Below are 23,338 nucleotides of genomic sequence, written 5' to 3'. Positions count from 1 at the left end.
ATGGTATTAATATCATGAATTTAACCTCTTTTAAAAATCATTCAAAATATTAAAAAGTTCTAGCAAATAAATTAGTAAAATCTTTTTTTATGTTCGACATCTCAACCACACCTCGTAGAATTCTAGAATGAATTTAAAACAAATTACAAACAATGACTGATTAAGTCATAATACGATAGCTGACTGACGCTAACATGACCAAAATTTACTTGATGTTTCTTATAATATAAATATTTAGCAACTTTACAGTTTTGGCCACAAAACAAGATGAAATTATTTGTTGCTAACAAAACAGAGAAACCAAGATACTTAATGAGATTATACTGAAATTGTAAGTTGTACTCCATTCCTTAGCTTATTCCAATGGAAACTGAATTGTACACTTTTGCAAATTTTAATACAGTTTTATGAAATATGAGGACGTTGAAAATAGTCCCATAAAATCCATATTTTTTTAATTATTACATCCCTTTTCACCCTAGCTGATAACCAGAAAATAATCTAACCTAAAATAAGAATAAAAAAGTTCCTTAGTAATTATCTATGAGTAATATTTTACCTCGCTTTATTTTGTAGTAAATCGACATTATGAGTGTAGAAGGCGACAGAACCAAATGCAAACAGCGCTTCAAGGGAGTTGAAAACTTTCTGCGAAGAGTCGCTTTTAACTTAGGTAACAAATGAATATGTTTAATAATTATTATTCTGTAACATTATTATTCAACCGCAATATTAGCAGTTAATATTCTCAAATAAGTATAGTACTGTTACTAAAACAAAGATTTGATTTTTAGGGAATACGCCATCACAAACAGAAGTAAAAATCATATCATGCATACCGATCGACGTAACTGACCTGCAACAGAAGATCATTCAACTAGAGAAACAATTAGAAGATGCAAAAACTGTAAAAGAAACCGCTAAAGAGAACGGTAAAGACGCGAGTAAAGACACTAGCAAAAATACTTATAAAGAATCTGGTAAAAGTAATTCTAAAGACACTGGCAAAGATATCGTGAAGGAGAGTGTCAACATTGTTAAGGCTAAAGGATCAGAAGTTTCAGATAACACTAATAAACGCGCGTCTGCTATTCATACTGCATTATACAGCTCCCACTTCCCACGATTAACACGTGGAGCTGTATCCAAGGGTGTGGAATGCAGTCAGTCAAGCCAAGCCATACAATGCGACGACCTTTTATCAAAGACTAAACGAAAAAAATCCGCCGTTTCGTTTCTATTGTCGACTGCAGCATCGAACAAAGCAATCAATGGCGGTTTCTCATCAGACAAATCTAATCTAACTAGTGAGGAGAGATCTCATACGGTACTGAACGAACTGCGGAAGAAATTTCTCAAGAAGAAAAAGAAAGCTGCCAATAAGCACAAAGTAGAGACGCAATTGGTGTACTACGCGCGGACGGATAATGCTCGATACAATAGTAGATCAACGACTAGAGATTTTACCGCGACAGAGACCACAACACTTAAAAACCATGAGATGATAAACCAAAATTGCCTATCAAATGTGGCCCGGAAACAATACAAAACCGGAAAAATTATAGATCGCCTCTCTGATAGTAGCCAGTTCTCATCCCCCATATGCAGAGATGTAGACGAAACTATCAGAAAATCACGAACTTACGAATCAGACATCTGTTCCTGTTGTCACGAAACATTCCACAATGTGGACAATTACATCACTAATAGCCCAGTAAATGAGTTCGCAAACTTAACATATTATAATCATGTGAATGTTAACAGAAATGCATACTACGACTCTAGTCTTTATGATTTGGTACCTGTAAAAGAGAAGCCTGTTCGAATAGAGATACCCAAAAGAAAGGAAAACAAAATAGACATGAAATGTTGGCCAGAAAATGTAAGAGCTAAAGCTCGATGCCCAACAGTTGTTGTAAACTATAACACTGTAACACCTACTAGGCCTGATTACACGAAGAAGTTGTATACAAAAGCGTTGAAAAAAAACTTTATTGAGGAAACAATGACAACACAAGACAAACGCGTTGCCAAATTTGATCAACACACAGCTATGGAATCCTCAAAAAGTTGCTGCGTGGATCTTGGTGAACTTTATCCCAAGCCCGTGCAAAAGGCTAAAACAGTAATTATGACTGAAGCAATAAGCCCGCCGCACAGAAACGCGGAATGTTTCACAGATGTCGTCTCGGCAGTGGATTGCCAAACAGTGACGCCGAAACTAGACGACAAAACAGAAATTACCCTCAATCAAATAAAAAATATCTTGCAATCCGTATTGACGGAAGTGAAGACAAATTCTCAGTTGAAGAACACCAATAAAAACGCAAAAAAGGATGCAATTATTCAAAAGGGAACTTCTCAAAGTAATTTACTAGACGGTTCAAGTTTCCTAAACAGTTTCACGTATAGCCCTTACAACATAAACCCGTATGGACCATCGTGTTCTAAACAGATGCCTTCAAACTACTTTTGCCACCCAGGCATGCCGCAGTCCTTGCGATGTATGCAAAATTATCCCTTATTCATACATACTCCTGGTCGACAAATGTGCACAAGTTGTTATAGAAGCTCTCAATACAAGTCATGTCCAAAAAATACAACTGCAGCGACAAACACAGACGAACAAGACAAACGTGGTAAAGAAACTGAAAAATTAATAAAAGAAATATACAAGTCCGTAGCTCTTGGTGTCCCTGGGAAGGATACTTCTAGCGAATATGATGATTTGAAATCAGCGAGGACAGCGTCTAATAGATCTAAACAAAGTGAAGTTAAAGATACGAAACACCTTATTTCTGAAATATTTAAGAACACAGATATGCAAGTGAATACTTCGGACACACATAATACGAACACAACTGTCTTCTACAGAAATCATAAAGACGTGAGCACTCGATCACATTCCGAAACTACTGAGCCTGGCGTTGAACGGCGTAATAAAAATAAAAAAGTAGAAGATAATACTCAGCCTTCCACGGAAACCGAACTAGAAGAAGAAAAGAGAAAATATCCTCGACGCGTGGTACAAGCCACTAAGAGAATTGAAACCATATCGGAGAGTACTAATAGTGAATCTTCCAGCAGTGAATCAGAGAGCGATGTGACCGCAGTCTCCATTAAAAAACCAGTCGTAAGTTTCATCCTTTTATACTTGTAAATTAAAATATTTTTTTATGTTTACCAGAGTTCAATCTCATAATAAGACGTTTGCGTCATAAAAAATTATACAATAAATATTTTTTTATTGACAGGAAAAGAAAAAAAGCGGCCTATTTAGCAAAGTTTGCAACCTTTTCAATAGAAACAAAAAGAAAAAGGATACGAAAGCGGAAACGGAAGCGGAATCGGAATCAAGCGATTCAGATTACCAAACTGTATACAGCCAGAAAATTAATATGCCTAAACGCAAGGACCATAGAACACAACGGAGTAGAGCCCATTCTAAATTGCACAGCAGGAGGTCACGCCAAGCACAGCGCAGTCCGGAGAGGCCAAAACGTACCCCTTACATGGAGCAAGAGTACCGAAGGTTATGGAACGAAAAGCTGATGTTCCAAAACACAAGACCGCGATATTCTTCAGAGAAACCCGTCACCAGAGAAACTACTCCGAGATCAAGACAACGGCCGGTGTACTACAGGAATTATGAAGCCAGGAGTGTGTTGGTAGACCCGAGGAGTTATCAGCCTCGATATGACGTGATCAATAGAAAGCCTTGCCTCGCTGAGGTAAATAACCAGATTAAACCTCACAATTATCTAAATCTAGGTAATGTAGGAGAAGGAAGGATCCCTTTACGACACTCCATTAATGGTACAAGGGGAAATGCTGTTATGAAAGACGCAATGATTGTTCAGAAAGCTATTAATACGAAGGCCATGACCAAAGGCTTGACATGGTTGAAGAAACATAAGCCTGGTTGCGGCGAGCAGTGGAAGAAGTTCATAATTGAAGGTTAATTGTGACGTCTTGTGGTTGCTGTGATATGTAATATTGATGTGGTAAAAGTGTTTGTTTGTCAAATTGAAAGTGATAAATAAAATTACAGTGCTGTCGTCTATTTATTTATTTCAATAAGTTATAAAAATGTAATACAAGGTAATAGTTACATTATTTATGATAAATACAAGCCCAAACTAAGTGGGATGAGATTGTAGAGCATAGTATAAAACATGTAAAATTTGTGAATAATACTTGATCACAAACATATTAATGATTTTTCATCGACTTTTGGAAAATGTCTCTTTACGCTGAATTAAAAAACTTTTTCTTTCAATGAATTCACAAATTTGTGAAGCTGTATAGCTTTTCTAACTCTCATATTATTATGGTGTTATGCGCCGCTACCCTAGCCAATAACATCGGGCGTTCCCAGAAATATTCGGCTGCGCAGGCAGCCTGGCAGGACCTCAGGCAGAACAGAAGCTATGTCACGCCGCGACTATTCCATTATTCTCTCTAGCTGCACGTAGTCAAAAATTGTCTAAAAAATTTTATTCTGTAAAAAGAGCGTTTCAAAATGGATTGTAAAGTCATAAATAAGAAATGCATGTATAAATCAAAATAGAGGTCTTACACAGGTGATTCAAACATAAGCTGTCCGTCTAAAAATCTTAACTTCATGTTCGTACCACCTTATGCCATCTTAAGGTCCAACTCATCAAGCCCTTGCATCCACCGTAGATCGTCTATCACGAATCTGAAAAAAACACGTGTTTTTTGTTATTACTATTTCAATGTTGCTAAATTAATAAATATACGATACTAGAGTTCAGTATTTATATCAATCTTTACCAATTAGGGTATTTTAATATTCCGTGAATCCATACTGGATTTTAGTAATCGATAACGTGAAGTTCGATATCCAAAAAATACATCTAATTACCATATTTATAAAAATATTATAAACTTACTGATAAAAAAGCAGAGGCAAAGGCACAGTCGCCAGATGCCACAGCGCGTGCGCATCAAAATTGTAGTTGGGGGGGAAATCCAAAACCTCCAGGGAGAGTGCAGCACCAGACAACAAGGTGAAGGCGATCATGCGCCACATGTACCGTCTACCAGCCAGATAATGGAAGAAGGACCAACACAGCCATATTATAGAGCCCACCACTCCTATTGACAAAGATGAATACTTAGATTTGATAACTATTAAGAAAAACTGGTCCTTTGATATTCTATCTATGGTACCTACTATGCCACCTATTATTTTTGAAAAAACATTTTCTCCTACTAAAATATTATCAACTCATATATATCTTTCAGCCATAGATTATTATGTTCTTTATATGTCCAATCATAATACACATGATGAGTTTTCCTAACTTGAGCTTACAATATAACTATAAGTAATAATGTTTTAATTATTGGAATTGTAGTGTTAAGTCTGCTGAAAAACCTAATAAATAAATTATTCCTCTAGCAATGTGTGTGGCAGACAGTAGCAATCCCTCACGTCAACTTACCACCTTGTTTGCCTAATTCCTCATTCTTACCAAACAATATGTTGACTTTCATGTTGTGGTCGTAGTCTATTCTCCCTGAGTACAGACGCTGCGCGTGCGTCACGAAGAACAGTAGCGGTGATACGAGTAGAAGAGCTGCGAACTTCCTCCTGTTGTGGAACAGCCTGTAGCGAAACATTTGTTTTCAAATATCGGAACACCGGATTAACAAATTTTGCTGGTAGTAGGATACATTTTATATCCGCTCGGATAGCGACCACCGTTCACAAGGTGTTAAAAACCGCCATAGGAAGTGTGTCGTGATTCGGGATTAGCCTGTGTATATCCAGTTCCACCAGGCCGGCACAATTGTGGCGACTGCCGAGGGAACATTAATCTCTTGTCAGTCGACATTCTATTGTACCCCACTCCACTTACCATCAGGTGCAGTGGTGACACTGTGACGTGCACATATAAAAATAAAATAACATAACACCTGTATCTGTGAGGCGCTAATCATGAGCGTTCTTCTCGAAAACCCATCAAAAAATTTGGTAGAGTTATAGGTCTCTGTTATTCGAAACCCCGTAGCTAGGTAGATATAACTCAGCATAAACATATTGACCATGATAATAGGGGCACCCATCATGGTAAGCCAAAAATCTTCCCTGAATTACAGCCCCACAAGAACCTCTAATCAGTTCTAAAAAAAATTAAAAAAACCTCTAATAAATACAGTCTTTATATGCTAAAAAAAAACTTACATAATACAACATTTCCACCCACCTAACAATGACAGCAATAAAGAGTCCCATGACCATAGATAATGCACAAGCATAATCCATAAACTCGGTAAAATCTGTATCTCTTGTATGGAATATAGTAGACCACATCCATGCATTCATGCACACCTGAAAAATATTTAATTATTGTCCTTCCACAGATCACCATCACCATCCTCCATCCATCCATCCATCCTTCAGCTTCCCTTTTAGGTTTTTTTATATTTGTCTTTGTTTTTTTTTCTGTTAAAATGGCCATGATATGTTAACTAAGGGCAATTTGGTTTTGCCTCACATTACCTTTTGAAATTTTCACCCTTCACCACTGGTCTCTTTGTTTATATCTAACCAAAGAGTATTGTGCAAGCAATATTGTATTTTTAAATAAGGCATTTGTAGCTACAAGGTAACAGGCAATTATAAAACATAATATAAGGTACTCAGCCTAAAATAAAGAACCATTTCTGAGTAGTATTGGTACTGCTGTAATGCAGTTAATAGATTAAATATTAGTAAGAAGAATATGTCATTTCTTCAACATTATACCCAAGACTAGAAATTTATTTACATATATATTTTTTCTTTGTTATTCATTTCTGATATCATTAGTAGTAATGAATTATTAACTTACAAGAGCAAACCCATGCCAAAAGAGTACTATGGGCACTTTCCTCACAGTGAACTCACTACGTATCCTTCCATACATGTATGCATTTGTAGCTAAATTTAGCATTGATGCTATGGCTGACGCCGGCTCTTGCATGCCCAGCATTCTTGTAAATGGCCACTGAAATGTTATAGATCTTTTGAGCAACAAATCAAAATCAGCTAAATATTTTTTAAATTAATACTATAAAAATGAAAACTCAAGCCAAAATAATTTCCTTTGAGAAAATGGTACTGTATATAGGATACAGAAAGCCCATAATGGTGATTGAGCTGGTCGATTCATCAAAATTAACCAATATTGCTATACGATCTATGCAGAAGGTATGTACCTTGCCATGAAATTTAGGCACATATCCATGCTGTGCCTGGAACTTCTCCACAGTGTTCCACATACAAATGTACCTGCATTCATCGGAACAAGTCCAGCCTATCAACTTACACCAAAAATCTTGCTGGATACTAGATTTGGGGCTGAAACGATACCCATCTGAAATAATGATTGCTAAATGAAGATTACAAAGCTAGGGCGAGACATTAATTACAAAACCGTTTAATAATATAACGTGGTTATCTTACCATTAGTACAATTGCCCTTTATGCAAAATTTTAAGCAATTCTGGTACATATTTGAGCGGTCACCTACACTGGAGGCTGCAGGAACTAAATTATGACATAAAAGTACAAGGAAAATACCAAGCGAATACATATTGTGTTTCAGATTGCTACAACAACTTTTTTAATTATTAGCCCTGATAAACTCAAATATCACAGAGAGTTATAGATACATAATTTCAATGTTTACTAAACATATCGGCAACCCGATGATAAGAGACAACTGACAAATAATGTCTACTAATATGACAAATACAAATCAATATTCTTACGGTACGTTCCATACATATTTTATTACATATTAAGCAATGCAGTTCAAAAACTCACTTTATCATTAAATAATATATGCTGAAAGTATTGACAAAAATGATGGAACAAGTAGGAACAGCAGATGCAAAATAAAAGAGATAAAAAATAACCAAAAAACATAAAAATATAAACATGAGTGCCTAAGACATATTTCGTTACAAATAACATTAGAAATGGTTTTAATATTGCGAACGCTATTTGCGAAAGAATTCAAAAAACCTCGGAACTATCTCCGAAGTAAATTTATTGATTCTGTGAGATTGCATGTTAAAGGCGGTACTGGTGGGACGGGACTTCCAAAGTTTGGAGGACTAGGCGGGCAAGGAGGCTGTATTTACTGCGTGGGAAAAGAAGATGCTAATCTCAAAAATATTATGACCAAACACAGAGGGAAGACAATCACTGCCGGACACGGTGAAGACAGCAGAAAAACAAAAATAGTTGGTAATCCAGGTACCGACGTAAAACTAGAGGTTCCATTGGGTGTTACTGTGTATAGAGAGGATGGTAAAGTTTTGGGCTCGATTGATAATGAGGACGACACTGTCATAATAGCGAGAGGCGGCCCTGGCGGCACTCCGCAGAACAATTTCCTCGGTCACTTCGGTCAAACACATCACATACGATTAGATTTAAAATTAATCGCAGACATTGGTTTAGTGGGATTTCCAAATGCCGGAAAAAGTTCATTACTAAAAGCAATATCAAGAGCAAAGCCTCGCATAGCCGACTACCCTTTTACAACCATCAAACCCAACAAAGGTGTGATGATATATTCAGATAAGAGACAGATATCAATTGCAGACTTACCAGGGTTAATAGAAGGAGCCCACGTCAATGTAGGGCTCGGCCATATGTTTCTTAAGCATGTAGAAAGAACAAAATTATTACTTTTCATAGCTGATGTAAAAGGTTTTCAGTTGAACCCCAAATATCCAAAAAGATCCTGTTTAGAGACAGTACTTTTACTGAACCAGGAATTAGAACTTTATAATCCAGAATTATTAGAAAAACCAGCAGTCTTAGCTGTTAATAAAATGGATTTGGAAGGAGCAGAACAGACATTTAATGAAATTAAAGAAGCATACAGAAATATAGAACATATTCTACACAAAATTCCAGAAGAAATAAGACCTGAAAAATGCATATCTTTTGAGGATATTATAGGAATATCTGCTTTAAATGATAAAGAGAGTATAGAGAAACTAAAGCTGCTATTGAGAAAGAGACTAGATGACTTTGCAGATGAGAATAACCCTGATATTGTAGACTCAAGCAAATTATTCCGCAAACACACTGCTATGGTCAGAGAACAAGGACCACAACTCACTTAATTATAATAAACCATAATCATAATATTGCGTGCTTTTATTTATCAAAATCTGTTTTATAGAAGCATATTTTTGCATGTGCAGGTCAATATCATTCAGCAATGAATTTTAATGTTGACTGTATGCGAAAGGGTAAACAGCAATACAATAATACTTTGTACAATAATATGGTATAAAACAAGTATGTACTATAATGTGGGGCATTCCACTTTATATATATACATTATATAATCAGATGTAATTGAATCGTTAGAGCGATGCAAAACATGATAAAATACTCTGATCGAAAGTATTTAGTTTAATTGAAAGATTTTACTACTTCGCTCTTTCTGGCGACCGCCGCGCTTCGGCACTGTAATCGGTCTAGCTCCTAAACCACTTCTCAGCCCATTATGAAACTTCGCAGGGATTATCTATACAATAGTAACTATTTTTAGAAAAAAAATATATAAATATGCCAACTTTGTGAAATTCAAATTTGAAACTTTCAAACACATTTTTTTCAAAGAAAAGAAATCATTTTTCAATTTCCAAAAATACAATAAAAAAGCTCATTAAATGAAGTATTTATTTCATTGCTTTATTTATTTTATTGTAACATTTAAAAACTTGATAATTGGATTTGAAGTGGCGTATACCAGCCGGCCAGTCAAAACTTCAAAGTCCTTTTACTCGCTAACCAGGCTTTATACTTTAATAATATTTTGTATCTGGATCGAGGACATATACAGGTATAACATAATGAAATATTACGAAAATCTGAGACATCGAGTTTTTTCGTGCCCGCTTCACGTGGAATGCCCCATGTATTAAATGACGTTTAATCAATAAAACAGTAAACTCATTTTCCAAATTACTTTATTCTTAACATCACGCCATATTACAGACGGCACAAACAGATAATTCACTAATTACAAAGACATTATCTCAAACTTATTTAACATATTTTTTGTCTTAATTTATATAACAAAATCGCAATGTTTTATCACAGTAACCTAAAGGGTGCAGGTCTTATGTAATTATAGCTTGTTCTGATAACGAATTCAAAGTTACCTCAACATGCGGTTTTACACTGACCATAATAAATGTAATGAACAATAAGTGATCACATATCGCTGTAACTTACCGACTACTTTCAATTGATCATTACCAAAATCTCAAATTACTGTTGATTTTATTATATTACTTTAACACTTATATAGACAAACACCCTTTTCCTTTTTCGCGACGGTACGTAGAATGCCAATTTAGACCTAAAGGTACTGAAAAGAATCTTGTCATTTCTGTTAGCATTACACAATGAACCACAATTAGATAATGAAATAAATATTTCAATTTTAAAATCAAATATATCTTTGTTTTCTCCCTTATTCCATAATTTAAGGCGATACCTCAAGGTCCATTTTCATACATTTTGTTTCGCCTTTAATCTGGGTAACTAAACAAGTATTGGCAAGTAAAGAATTTAAATTCACGTCTAGTTAGTGATTAGTTCTCGCAGTTGAAAGAAAAATGTAAAAATAATTAATAATCATGGATATTTCTGCCTTTAAAATTTCGTCATATTAAATTTTAAAGGCCGAAATATCCATGGTTATTAATTATTTTTACATTTTTCTTTCAACTGCGAGAACTAATCACTAACTAGACGTGAATTTAAATTCTTTACTTGCCAATACTTGTTTAGTTACCCAGATTAAAGCCGAAACAAAATGTATGAAAATGGACCTTGAGCTACCACCTTAAGGGAAGGTATCAACCATAACCTGCAACTACAAACTATTTAAGTGCTGCGTCGTCGCACTGTTGGATATGAGTTTATATATTTCTCATAAAAATCTTTATTGATAAATGAATTATTAGGAAGGTATAAAATACTACGTCCGTCGCCCTCACGCCATCCAAATTACTTGTACATTTCTTCTTCTCAACTACCGATAACAAATTGAATGCCTCCTAAAAATGAAGCACATAATGTTTAAAAAAATTGTCAAAGATGATTTACAAAATCCCTAATCTTGTTTTTATCGTATCGTAAAGGCATTCAAAGTGTTAAACTTTAATCACATATATAAAATTATTAAAAAAAAATGTTCACCAGTCACAATATTCTAAACTTACATAACTTATTCGTAGATATATTTAGAAATAAAAACATTCACGGCGCACGATATAGAAATGAACTTATTATTGAGTAAATAATGCGCGTTTTATCTACCGTGCTCAGTTTAACTTCAAAGACCAACATAAGTATCAAAATAGTGCAACATTAAGATGACTTCACCTATGCCTTTCTTTTAGAGTACTATTAAAGTAACAATTTATGAAAACAAACAGCCAAAACACGATAAAGATTAACACTGAAAAGGTTTAAAAATAACACGAAATATGAAATAAAATTGTAATGGCGATCCTTAATCTATCGTATTTCTACATAATATTCTAATTCTTTCTTCTTGTCGACTACATTTGCAGTTTCTTAAACTATTAACTACATGATACGCGTTGTATTTACATTAAGCATACTATACACATACCCAATGCCCGATTGCAGCGCCAATCCCTATCGGAGGGACCCTGATGGTAGATAAAACATTTAAATGGTTTTCGCTCGTTGTTTATGCGTTTGGACCTTTAGAGAAACCCCTCAGACAAGGAAAGGCAGATGAACGCGGGCATTTATAGCATTTTTATCAAATAATCTAATTTTTTTTTATTTTAGGACATTTCTAACAGCTCAGTTTTAATATGCCACTATAGGCAGTAAAAATACGCAATAATTCCGCTCCATATAGCACTACGTCTAGAAGGAAGATATAATATTAGCCCTGTAATACTGACCCATCGCTGGGCCTCTTCCTGTAAGGGACAGTTCAGGCTTTCATCCACCACGTTGGCCTAAGGCCTAAGACAGGTGGGTAAACTTAATATGCCACCGAAATTGCCCCAATTTTGCAAGAATTTCATAATCTCACTGTGATATGACAGGATCAACAGTTCTACTGTGAACCCTTTACATTCTACTGCGTAAGTCATTATCACACCACTCAAGGAAACTCTTGAGTAATATTCAGTTCATTTTCATTCATTCGTCCAAATTTTACTTTTCTACATCTAGTAAGTATACTTGATATTCAGTATAATTAACATATGAAAATTATTGATGAAGTTATCTGTAATATAATTGAGAATTATAGTTTTATGGATATTTGTTTTTATGTTATTCTAAATGTTATATGCATTATAAATTGATAGGTTCCTTATATGACATGAAAAAAACAGCTTAACATTATTTAATACTACATTATTTTGTAAACTATCGATAATATGAATGACAAAAAAACTTACCTAAACTGTGCTTAATTATTATATTATTAAGAGCGATTTTTGATTAGAAAATCTCTTTCAAATCAATGACAAACACTAACTAACTAACTAGTGACTCGATCAAAAGTTACAATATCGGTAATTGAAAAGTATAAGTATATAACAGTTTTCGATTACAGTGGCCATTACAATTTTGTACAAGTGCATGAGAATAATTAAATGTGGGTGAATAAAAATTCCATGTGCCGAGTATGTATCCTGTTTATACAATAGAATAATCGATATCGATAATGCTAACATCGCATACTCAACGAGTACTGACGCCTAATACATAGATTCCAAATACATTTTAATACTATCAAATCAAAACATCGGATCATTCAAAAACCGCCCTTATATTTAGAAGAGAAAATTACAACATATACAGTAAAGACTAGAAAAATGCGCTTAAAAACTAAATAACTAAACAGGTAATCTTGTGATTGTTGCATATATTAATGTTTTATTTATGGGTACCCAACTAACTAACGCATGTAGTGCAAGTTCCTATAAAGAAGATTGCAAGGGACGTACCACCTCTTATGTAGTATTGTTGGGTAACGACTTTTAAGTCACTTATTTTTTTCTTATATAATATACATAGATGTGCTTGGTGGAGATGCTCCTTATTGCAACATATTAAAACTTCTGTATTTAAACTAAATAAGTTCAAGATTATTAACATAGACCTTATCAGTGTAGAGCCAATGCACGAAATGCATAATTATTCAAAATTTACTGACACAGATTTATCTTACCGAATTGTATCATCGATTTAAGAAGTCATATTAAATAATTAAAAAAGGTGAGCAAGTTTTTCGTCTGATGTTTATAATTGTGCCGGCCGAGAAACACAAAATTCCTCGCTACTATACTATTCGACCTCACTACGCTTACGAAATCTAGTGAAATCACTTTGTTGTGTTTACGTAAAAACACCCAATAATATGTTAAGTTACAATGGATATTAGACACATACTTCTATCTTCTGACAGAGGATAGATAGACAGATCCATCTTCAGAATATTCTAGAAACGGATGTCAATTCACACGGGTAGGCAGCTGGAGAGGTCGTCAGTACGTGCGGCGGCGCTTCTGGGGCGGATGGCGGGTCAGTCGTTGTACTCGTCCGCCTCTGTGGCGGTCTCGGCGGGCGGCAGCGACCGCGCGCGGGGGGGATCTGCCGGCCCCTCCGCCGCGGGAGGGGGGGACGCACGCGACGCGTCACTGCTCGAGCCTGGGGGAATTATATCGTCATGGTTGTATTAGTGTTAGCAGTGGGAAATTAGAATAAGGACTCGATACCGCCCAGAGCTTGAAGACTGTCGCCCTAAATAATGCAACATCAACCTATTACGCAAAGATCGATTTTATGCATGAAAATTTGTAATAAGTCAGTATGCAGGGGTCATTGGAAATATGAATTATTCAGTTCAGTACTTATGATTGTTGGGTATCTCACCATTGCTGGGGTTCAGCCTGTTCTCCTGCGGTGAGGGTCTCTGTTTCTTGGCGGCGGGGTCCTCGCGAGCCTCCTCCACTTGCGCTGGGCACTCCAGGTGCACCAGGTGGAACACCTGGGAGAACGAAAAAATCTATACATCATAAAATTACTTACAGGTCTCCATTAAATAATTGGGACTATACCATACTAAACTGGATAAAAATGGTAATAATATAGCCTCATCTGGTTCCTAGTACATCAAGTAAGTGAAATTAGTTTGAGTCTCGAAGATATTAGTTGGACTCCACGTATTATCTGTATATCACTGAACAGCATACTGTTCATACTGGTTGAGCTACAACACTACATAAAATATTACCTCGTTAACAGAGTTGTTGGTGCCGATTATTCTGATGATGGAGACCGGCCGCGGTGTGAAGTAAATCACTTGCCAGGACCTGAAGGAAATGTGTTTTTTATATGGTCAATTTTAAATGACTCCACTGCCCCTGTAAGTGTAGTAGGGTCCAGATAGAGTGTCACTGACGCCAGTCCACACAATTATGACGACCTGTTTGAAGCCAAAAATACATAGGCTAATTTCGGAATGCGGCACACTTTTGCGCACCACTATGACGGGTTTTACACCTTCCCACCACCAGCAAACCCATCATTTCAAATCTAACCCACCCTGGCGTTGGTGCAAGACACTCACCTACAAGCGTCCCGAGTCCGATCCGCCACCATCTCCCAGTCCCAGTAGTTGAGCGAGGTCTCGACGTAGTAGGAGTAGTGCCGGTAGTCGCAGTCCCACAGCAGCATGCGGATGGAGGAGAGCATGTAGGGCTGCGCGAGCTGCACCACGATGGCGCCGGAGCCGAGCTGGTGGCACGTGTAGCCCTGGTCCCAGTCGTAGTGCTCCGTGTCGCCGTTCAGCAGCGCGTTGCGGGAACGACTGCCAAATTGAGCTTTATACAGTCTTGTGTCGCTGATTGCAGCCCACAAGATTGCTAGGCGAATGTGGTTCCACTTGTAACCGCCATCTTTATTACACGATTCCAATCATATTTGTCAATCTATTTTAAAAATGGACCAATCAGGACAAATGTTTTTTGACATCCTTACAAATGAGTTTTAAGTTTTGATTGGTTCATTCTCGAAATCGGATTGAAAATTGAGATTGAGATCGCTCATGATTTAACACGTTGACTGCGGTTCACTCAAAAGTTCGTTTTTTTTGGACGCAACGAATGTACAGCTAGCATACAATAGTGTGTACCTATCTAAGACTGTTTCACTCACTCGCATCGCGCCGCTACAGACCAGTGCGGGAGGACACACTCGTGACGTGAAGTCTGCTGTGGTCGATAATTCATTCTTTTGCTGCCACAGTCAATGGGTTAAACTGTATCTCTATGAAGACATGGACTCGTCATGTGATGAACTCACATCATGAGTCCCTCTCAGCACCATGGTGCTCACCTGATGCCCTCGATGACGACGGCGGAGAGCTCGACGGTGGCGACGTTGTGCACGGGCTTGATGAGTCCGTTGCAGAGCGGCGGCACGCGCGCCGTGTGCAGCGCCTCCAGCGACACCGCGTGGAACACCTGCGCCAGGCACGGCCTCAGTACGGCACTCCGGGAATTACGTTTGGTGGGAGGAAGAGGGAACATACAGCGCATTACTTTATATATACTGGGATAAATGGCCATGTCCTTCCCACAGTCTCAAACTATCTCCATAGCAAAATGTTATCGAAATCCTTTGGGTAGTTTTTAATTTTATTGCGTTCAGATAGACAGGCAGATGTGGCGGGAGACTTTGTTTTTAAATATATGTATATGTAAAATTTTTTTAAAAGGCACAATTCCGTCATACGTTTTTGTTGCGTTTTCGCAATGCACGTAACGGAAGCTCTGAAAACGATTTTTTTCCCTGCTGATTTTTTTTCCTTGCAACATTTTGCATTAATGCTCTACTCCTATTGGTTATTACATGATGTAACATAGTATATCGACATACTTAATAAATGGGCTATTCTACATTATTTTTATTGAAACAAAAAAATCTTCAGCTTTTTACGACGGTTCAGATTAGATATAATGATCAAATTTATGTCTTATCCTGGCTGCAGAACTAGTCTAAGAGCATTAGTGTTGTCACCATATTTAGGCAGTATCAAATCAACGAGAAAACATCCCAATAATTTCAAATTAAAAATAAGCATGTTCTCACAAAAACATATTTTGAATAAACAAAACTGATTTATTGATGTTTTTGTGCATTGATAATCATTTACCATCAAGTGACCAAAAAGTTACACTTTTCTAAGCAAGGCAACGACGACCAATCCACACATATCCTTCCAGCAAACCAGGACATATGCACCACAACCAACCACCACAACCAAGGACAAAATACATACCATTCTCTCGTTTTATACAACAATGCTTACTCACAACATAAAGATTGTTCACCTTGTTGACTGTGTTGCTGGTGCCGACCAGCTTGATGTACTGCACCACGCGCGGCTCGAAGTACAGGTTCTGCCACGAGCGGCAGAAGTAGTTGCTGTGGTCGATCACGCGCACCCAGTCCTTCTGGTCCACCGACACCTCGATGTAGTACGCGTACGATCTACAATTGAAGGTTAATCGATTTTATAGGAATAATCGATTACTCATGAATCGAATGAATCGATAAATTCAATCATGAAAATACATGATAGACAAGAAATAAGTGTAACTATAGTATGTTTTTGTAGTAGATAGTGTGTAGTTATTTGACGCACCTGTTGTCCCTGTCCCAGAGCAGCAGGCGTATGTAGTTGATGATGGTGGTGGTGGCGAGGCGCACGACGATGCCGGGGTTGTCGGGCGCGTCGCTGATGGTGTGGCGCGTGTAGCCGCGCTCCATGTCGTAGTTGTCGGTGTCGCCGTCGAGCAGCGCCGAGCGCATGTCGCCCGAGATCACGCGCGCGCCGCGCTTCGGCGTCGCCACGTTCTCCTCCGGCACTGCACACCAACATTGTTACTCATGCTAGCAATTACACACATAATATCATACTATTATCGACATCTACAACAAATTAAAAAAATAACATAGTCATATAGGATTATATGCTCGACAATAGCATATATATTAATCCACCAAGGGAAGGTGAAATAGCAAATTACGCATCTAACCCTGGGATTACTAAAGACTGTAGACATTAAATAAATATTGTACTCACGCAGCAGCCCGCGATGCCTTAGCTCAGTGCTCTTGGTCTGCGTCTTCTCCTGTATGGCGTCGAGGAGCATGTCGGGCGTGACCGGCGCAAACGGACGCACCACCGTCAACAGCTCCTCCAGGCTCATCAGCGTCAGGCGAACGCACTTCAGGATCTTCTCCTGGACCGGACATTGTTTTATTAATTTGTTAACCAATGCTAATATGATTTAGTTTCCTGATGATATGTAATTTAGGCACACCAGAAAAATTAGAAGTCCACTATAAACCTTTTAGAGGAAAATATGCGCATTGAACCAAATTTATTCATTTTTATTAACATACAGAATTAAATGTGTTCTTGAAGAGTCTAAGCCCAATAGATAAATCATTATTGCATAGAGTTTTTATCAGTAGCATTTCACACTGCAGGGCCTAATAAATATAGATTGGGACTTAAACCCCCCACATCTACACTCAGTACTCACCACCTGCGCCTGTCCACCCTCTGATTTGACCCACAGCTGGTTGGCGTTGAACCAGTTGCACACTGCCTTAAATATGTCCACTTCGGGCGCGAAGAACGAGTCGCGCTCCAACAGACCTTGTAATGCTTCCTGTAAAGAACACACACAGAATTATTATGATTGTCATCAGCCACAAGATGTCTGCAGATAAATATAGGCTTTCCCTAAACATTTACAAACTGACCTATTAGAAGCGGCCTGCATTAAACAACTTCTTACAGTGTTAAAATATTTTTACAAGATATTCTTTACTCAATCAAGTCTGATATGATATGATCCATTGGAGAATGAGATATTAACATAGCATAGAGGATAAAGTAACTACAGAAATAGTATTAAAACAAGAAGAAGATGAAGAAGGAGAATAGGAAATATTATCATCCCTATATTTGGAAAATATGACTGCATATTATCTACCTACCAATTTAAGGATATTGGCATGCACTTGGAAGATAAACTCACCACAGATAGTTGCAGAAACGAGTCGTGCTGTAGAATGTCCGTCGCATTTCTATCTAGAAAGTTGTAGCAGTAGTCCATGAGGGCATCGAGACCATACAACCTATAGACAAGTAAAGAAAAGAGGATGATATTTTATAATATACATTAAATCGATAGAATTGATGAATGAATAAAAATGAATTAATTTTGAATATGCAACAATATTGGGCTTGATACTACTTAATAGCTGATCTTGTAGTCATGGTCAAATAAATCATGATATTTAACTTGACTTTATTCATTTATAAATATCATATATTGATCCATTCCTCTCATGGTGTCGAACCAAAAATATTTCCAATCCATTTTCGTACATCGCCCAAATAATATTTTCATCCTAAACACAATTTAAAATAGGATAAGTATGGAACCCACCTAGCCGCATCCAGCACGGAACAGACATTCCTCAGTGCGAGCACCTGTCTCAAGTAATCAGATATGGCCGCTTCCAGTTCCTGGAAGTTAAACTGGTGTGCCAGTCCGAGCATGTCCAGGACAGTGTCTTCGCGCAGCATCGACAGCCCCATGTGACCTGGCAACACGCCTTGCATTAGCCTGTTATACTGTCCTGGATTCAACGACGCGTGTACCAAATCATGGTGTCGTTGTATTAGGTAGTATGAATTATCTATATCAGTGTGTATTAACAGTAGTATGGTGATGGATGAATCGTAAAGAAATACCATATCATAATAGAGATTATTTTTATTACCCACAATTAAATTAAGTAAGTCGATATGGTAATTTGAAAAACATGTTACAGTGTTAATCAGTTTTTTTTCATACCATAGGTTGTTGTGGATGTCAGTGTACCAAAATTTTATGAATCAAATTGTCTAAACGTAGATATTTTTATAATTACCGGAATAGACATATCGCAAAAGCGCTTTAAACGCTTGCAGCGGCGCCTGTAACTCCACTTCAGCCTAAAAAAAAAAACATTGTTATGTACCATTCACCAACAAAATATAGTAGCCTATATATACCTTTCATTAAATATATATATATATATATATATATATATATATATATAGCCTTTATTTCCATGCCTTACAATATTAAAGTAAATAAAATAAAATGGTTATGATATTCAAGAAGACGTGGTCCCTTCTCGGGTATAGGCCTCCTCCAACTGTCTCCATACTTTCCTATCTATTGCCTTCTGAGTCCAATCTGTGCCGGCAGTTTTAAGTATCTCGTCCACCCAGCGGTCTTTGGGTTTTCCTGCCCTTCTAGTTCCGCTTGGGCCTGTCCACGTGGTTACGCGTTTTGTCCATCTGTTGTCTGTAGTCCGGGCAATGTGCCCTGCCCATTTCCATTTTAATCTTTTAGCGTGTTGTACTGCGTCTATTATTTTAGTTTTTCTCCTTATATTATCACTATTTTGTTTGTCTTTGAGCTTGATTCCTAGAACACTTCGCTCCATTGCATGTTGGCAAGAGCGTATTTTGTTTTTGATTTTGTTGGTGTAAATCCAAGTTTGAGCACCATATAATAAGCACGGCAGCAAGCAAGAGTCCAAGACCTTTTTTTTCAACTTTAGTGGGAGTTATGACTTTAATATTTCTTGGATTTCATTAAATATAGTATAGGCAAAATACATGTTCAAACAAAAATATAACAGATTTATATACTCATGTTTGACAAAAATATTAAAAAGAAGGAGTGCCTGCTAATCTAAGAGATACTAAAGTTTTATCAACAACATTACCTGATTGGCCTCCCTCATGCCGCCGTAGAGCAATGCCCTGAAGTAGTCGCTGCTCGCCGCGAGGATCACCTTGTGCGCGGGGATCCTCTGACCCTCCACTATGAGTGTCACGTCGGAGTACTCTGACGAGAGGCATAGTGACCCTATGTGCTCTGACAGGTGACCTGAACGAAAAAAGTCTAAAAATTTTTTGTTTTTGGAAATTTTATGGTGATAATACACCAATGGATTAAAAAAGTCAATTAATATTTTAATGAGTTGCGCCCATTATAGGTTAAAATTTTTAATACATATTACCGCCAAATCTATCAATAACTCAATGGACACTTACTAATATGCTCAATGTCCCCGACGCGTGAACTAGATGTGTTGTTCACTGACATGTACTGGTGCTGGCTGCTCATCTTGTCCCTCCAACATCCACAACACTTGTGCTAACCTGGTAGTAAAATAACACTGCTTTACGAATTTCTATTGTATTTCTTTTGTAACAAAACCAAGGTTTTCAATTGTAAGGTTTGGTGTTTAGAAGAGAAATGAAACAATTGAAGTTCGAGAATATACTGATATATTGTTACTAAGACACCTTAATATATAGCTTTTTACTACTAAATCACACAATTTGTAATAGGGGACCGGCCTATGCCTGATTTTGTTCACTATTCTATATGTAAAGGTTAATGATACGAAAAAGAAGCACTCCTGCGAAAACTGCATAAAAATTGGTTAAAAAATGAGCCAGTAATTCATATTTAAAATATTGTAATGTGCAGAAGTGGGCTCGATGTGGAGATATCGCTTCATCTCTTTATTTCACACGCGTCGTGATTCCCGATAACGTCACATGTGGGTATTTCGTCTCTTTTCTGTTTCTTGTTAATTACCCCTTCCACCGAAATTCAAAGACTTATAACTTGTTGATTTTTTACTGGATTTTAATAATTCCTTCTGTGTTATAATTTATATTATGTAAATATTTGATAATAGTAAAGAACAAAAATGAGTTCGGTACCCTATTTCATTCTATGGAACAACAAACCTGGACCTGTATTGCCTTAGTTATACCGATTTACTATTATCCAGGTTGCTAACTGTGAACAATTTTCGTGCTGGAACTGGCAGCAAGATAAGATCTTTATGTCTAATAAATTATCCAAGTGTATACTAATATTGTAAAACTAAAGAATTTATTTGTTTGAACACCCTAATCTCAGAAACTACTAAACCGATAAAAAACATCACTAATAGGAAGCTACATTACGCCTGAGTGCTATAGGCTACCTTACATCCCTGAAAACCTTGGTAACACGGGTGGAGTGACAAATAAAAGCTAGTCACTTATAAAAAAAACAATGCGAATGCCTTTAAGTTGTGTAATTTTAAGAGAATTATATTAGTTGTTTCAACACATCCATAAACTCTGTGTGTTAAGGGATTCTTGATGTATTAAAGTGTTCTCCCCAACAAACAGCGTGGTAGTTGCATTTAGTAGTAGAAGCTATCTACTTGAAATTTATAAAACATACATCAGATTTCTATAATATATTATCTTAACTTTGATAGTTAATTTTTTTAATGTGGTAATATGTGTCATTAATTCCATAATAAAAATAAAACTAAAATTCTTAATTTGGTCTATCACCTCCTAAAGTACAGATCACTATAATTTGCACAAACTCTATTAATTAAGACATTTGAATAAGAAATATTTTGATAGCATAAAATAAAAATAAAATTGATTCTTTAAAGAAATTATTCATAAATATTTGCATATTCCTGCCTTAACTTTTGTGCCAAAAATGTAAGGCTCAAGGTTTTTTGCTCAGGGGAGGGTCATAATATAATCCTGCATAGTACCAACTGCACATAAACAAGAAAAGTTATAATATTTGTACAAAAAGTTTCTCATAGTTACACCAATCATAAATTTCAAAGTGGTTCAGGACTATGTATAACTGGAGGAAACATTTTTTTTTTCTATAAATAGTTTGCAAAGAAAATCATTTGAGATTTGTAACATTAATTAGTGCTAATTTAGTTTGCACTGTTATATAGAAAATATAGTTAATAATAATATTACTAAACTTAACGAATTTCACAAATGAAGTACACATCCAAAGACTAATGAGGAGACAAAAAATGCAATCCTTTTTAAGCATATATTATATGCATGATCTGAGGACACTAATCCATTGAGCCAACTTCCATTGTTAATTATTTATAATTATCAGGTCAATGCATAAATTTTTACCTCACAATAAAAACAATCATTTCACAGCTGTATTATTAAGTATGCAGAGAAATTCATTAACCTTGAGTAAAGTAGGTTTCTACAATAACTCGATCAATTAAGTGCACTAACTGATATATGTACAAACATACGCACACTTGAAAAATAATTTCCCGAGATATAAATGTTTACACTTCAAACTATAACACTGATGGAATCTTCTAGAAATCATAATGCATAATGCATTATAGGTACAATATTAAGCATAAAAAAATATTATTAATATAACTTGAAAACTAAAATAAATATTTTTGATAAATTTCATGTTGACGAAATAGGCACAGACGTAATTATTGCAAAAATACTATCTACAATAAAGGTTACTTACCACGATAAAGAACACAAAGAAGGCACGAACGGGGTTAACAAAAGGAAAATCTTTTCAAATGTTAAGAAATTATATCGGATGAGAGTTTTCGGTTTATTTGGGTAAATAATTTTGTTTTCTATCGCGAAATGCAAAGTAAACTACACCATTACGTGACAGATGACACTAACTTGACAGTAGATATGCGAATTGTGACATTTAGAGATAATATTAATGTATTTTAACATCGATATCGAGTGGTCAAAATGGAAGAAATAATTAGAAATATATATTGGGATGAAATTAATGAAAAAATACAATATCAATCAAAATATGTCAAAGAAAAATCAAATTGTCAAATTTGTCACTGCAACTTCGATACGTTTAACGTCTACAGGAAAGTGTCTGTAAGCATATGTTATCCAAATAAACCAATGCGTAATAAATTACAAACTAAATCAGTGACTTGCTTTACATAATCTATACAATAATAATTATGTCCTTTGACATCCAATTCAAAATATCCACCTATTATAATAAACACTTTGTATAAACCTATACATTAAGTATTTGTCAATTATTAATTAATCCCTATATTAAACAGCACAAATAATTCTATAAAGTAATTTCAACTGTGTAGTATATAGGTACTATATGCTGATATTATGCTATTTACATGCTAGCTTCTAATTAATACAGAAATGTATGTAAATGCTATAGTGGAAAATATTTTTTCGGTCTACCTTTGATTTTAGTTTTCCTTTGCCTATGCATGATGAATTGCTTAAATATTTTTTCAACACATTTCACATTTTAACATTTTATT

General features: G+C 36.2%; 4 protein-coding genes across 11 annotated transcripts; 2 read left to right on the top strand and 2 right to left on the bottom strand.

Moving 5' to 3' along the window:
• Positions 1-52: 52 nt before the first annotated feature.
• Positions 53-4,063, top strand: LOC115450668. Its single transcript, XM_030178738.2, has 4 exons — positions 53-331; positions 577-673; positions 795-3,133; positions 3,255-4,063. Exons 2-4 carry the CDS (start codon positions 589-591, stop codon positions 3,960-3,962), a joined length of 3,132 nt encoding a protein of 1,043 aa, XP_030034598.1. The 5' UTR covers positions 53-331; positions 577-588; the 3' UTR covers positions 3,963-4,063.
• LOC115450670 (post-GPI attachment to proteins factor 3) lies at positions 4,055-7,760 on the bottom strand. Of its 3 annotated transcripts, none has more exons than XM_037439652.1 (8): positions 7,478-7,760; positions 7,231-7,388; positions 6,864-7,019; positions 6,237-6,361; positions 5,502-5,635; positions 4,917-5,121; positions 4,635-4,702; positions 4,055-4,501 (listed from the first exon to the last, which is right to left on the bottom strand). In XM_037439652.1, exons 1-7 carry the CDS (start codon positions 7,605-7,607, stop codon positions 4,639-4,641), a joined length of 972 nt encoding a protein of 323 aa, XP_037295549.1. In that variant the 5' UTR covers positions 7,608-7,760; the 3' UTR covers positions 4,055-4,501; positions 4,635-4,638. The 3 variants fall into 3 exon arrangements, with proteins under 3 accessions (XP_037295549.1, XP_037295550.1, XP_030034600.1); XM_037439653.1 differs by having other exon boundaries at positions 4,055-4,486; XM_030178740.2 differs by lacking the exon at positions 4,055-4,501 and having other exon boundaries at positions 4,580-4,702.
• Positions 7,761-7,887: 127 nt separating this feature from the next.
• Positions 7,888-9,180, top strand: LOC115450669 (GTP-binding protein 10 homolog). Its single transcript, XM_030178739.2, has one exon. It carries the CDS (start codon positions 7,996-7,998, stop codon positions 9,154-9,156), a length of 1,161 nt encoding a protein of 386 aa, XP_030034599.1. The 5' UTR covers positions 7,888-7,995; the 3' UTR covers positions 9,157-9,180.
• A 2,422-nt stretch (positions 9,181-11,602) lies between these two features.
• On the bottom strand, positions 11,603-22,733 carry LOC115450662 (BTB/POZ domain-containing protein 9). 6 transcript variants are annotated; one of them, XM_030178724.2, is made up of 15 exons: positions 22,534-22,733; positions 20,247-20,354; positions 19,916-20,094; positions 19,067-19,130; positions 18,580-18,748; positions 18,166-18,265; positions 17,665-17,793; positions 17,199-17,358; positions 16,758-16,980; positions 16,426-16,603; positions 15,446-15,573; positions 14,679-14,918; positions 14,343-14,421; positions 13,982-14,096; positions 11,603-13,756 (listed from the first exon to the last, which is right to left on the bottom strand). In XM_030178724.2, exons 2-15 carry the CDS (start codon positions 20,317-20,319, stop codon positions 13,632-13,634), a joined length of 1,962 nt encoding a protein of 653 aa, XP_030034584.1. In that variant the 5' UTR covers positions 20,320-20,354; positions 22,534-22,733; the 3' UTR covers positions 11,603-13,631. The 6 variants fall into 6 exon arrangements, with proteins under 6 accessions (XP_030034584.1, XP_030034588.1, XP_030034586.1 ...); XM_030178728.2 differs by having other exon boundaries at positions 16,444-16,603; XM_030178726.2 differs by having other exon boundaries at positions 18,580-18,736.
• Positions 22,734-23,338: the final 605 nt, after the last annotated feature.

The sequence above is a fragment of the Manduca sexta genome, chromosome 17, assembly GCF_014839805.1.
Source record: "Manduca sexta isolate Smith_Timp_Sample1 chromosome 17, JHU_Msex_v1.0, whole genome shotgun sequence".
In the NCBI taxonomy this organism is placed as follows: domain Eukaryota; kingdom Metazoa; phylum Arthropoda; class Insecta; order Lepidoptera; family Sphingidae; genus Manduca; species Manduca sexta.
The sequence above is the reverse complement of the archived record's forward strand: the minus strand, read 5'-3'. Positions and strand labels throughout refer to the sequence as shown.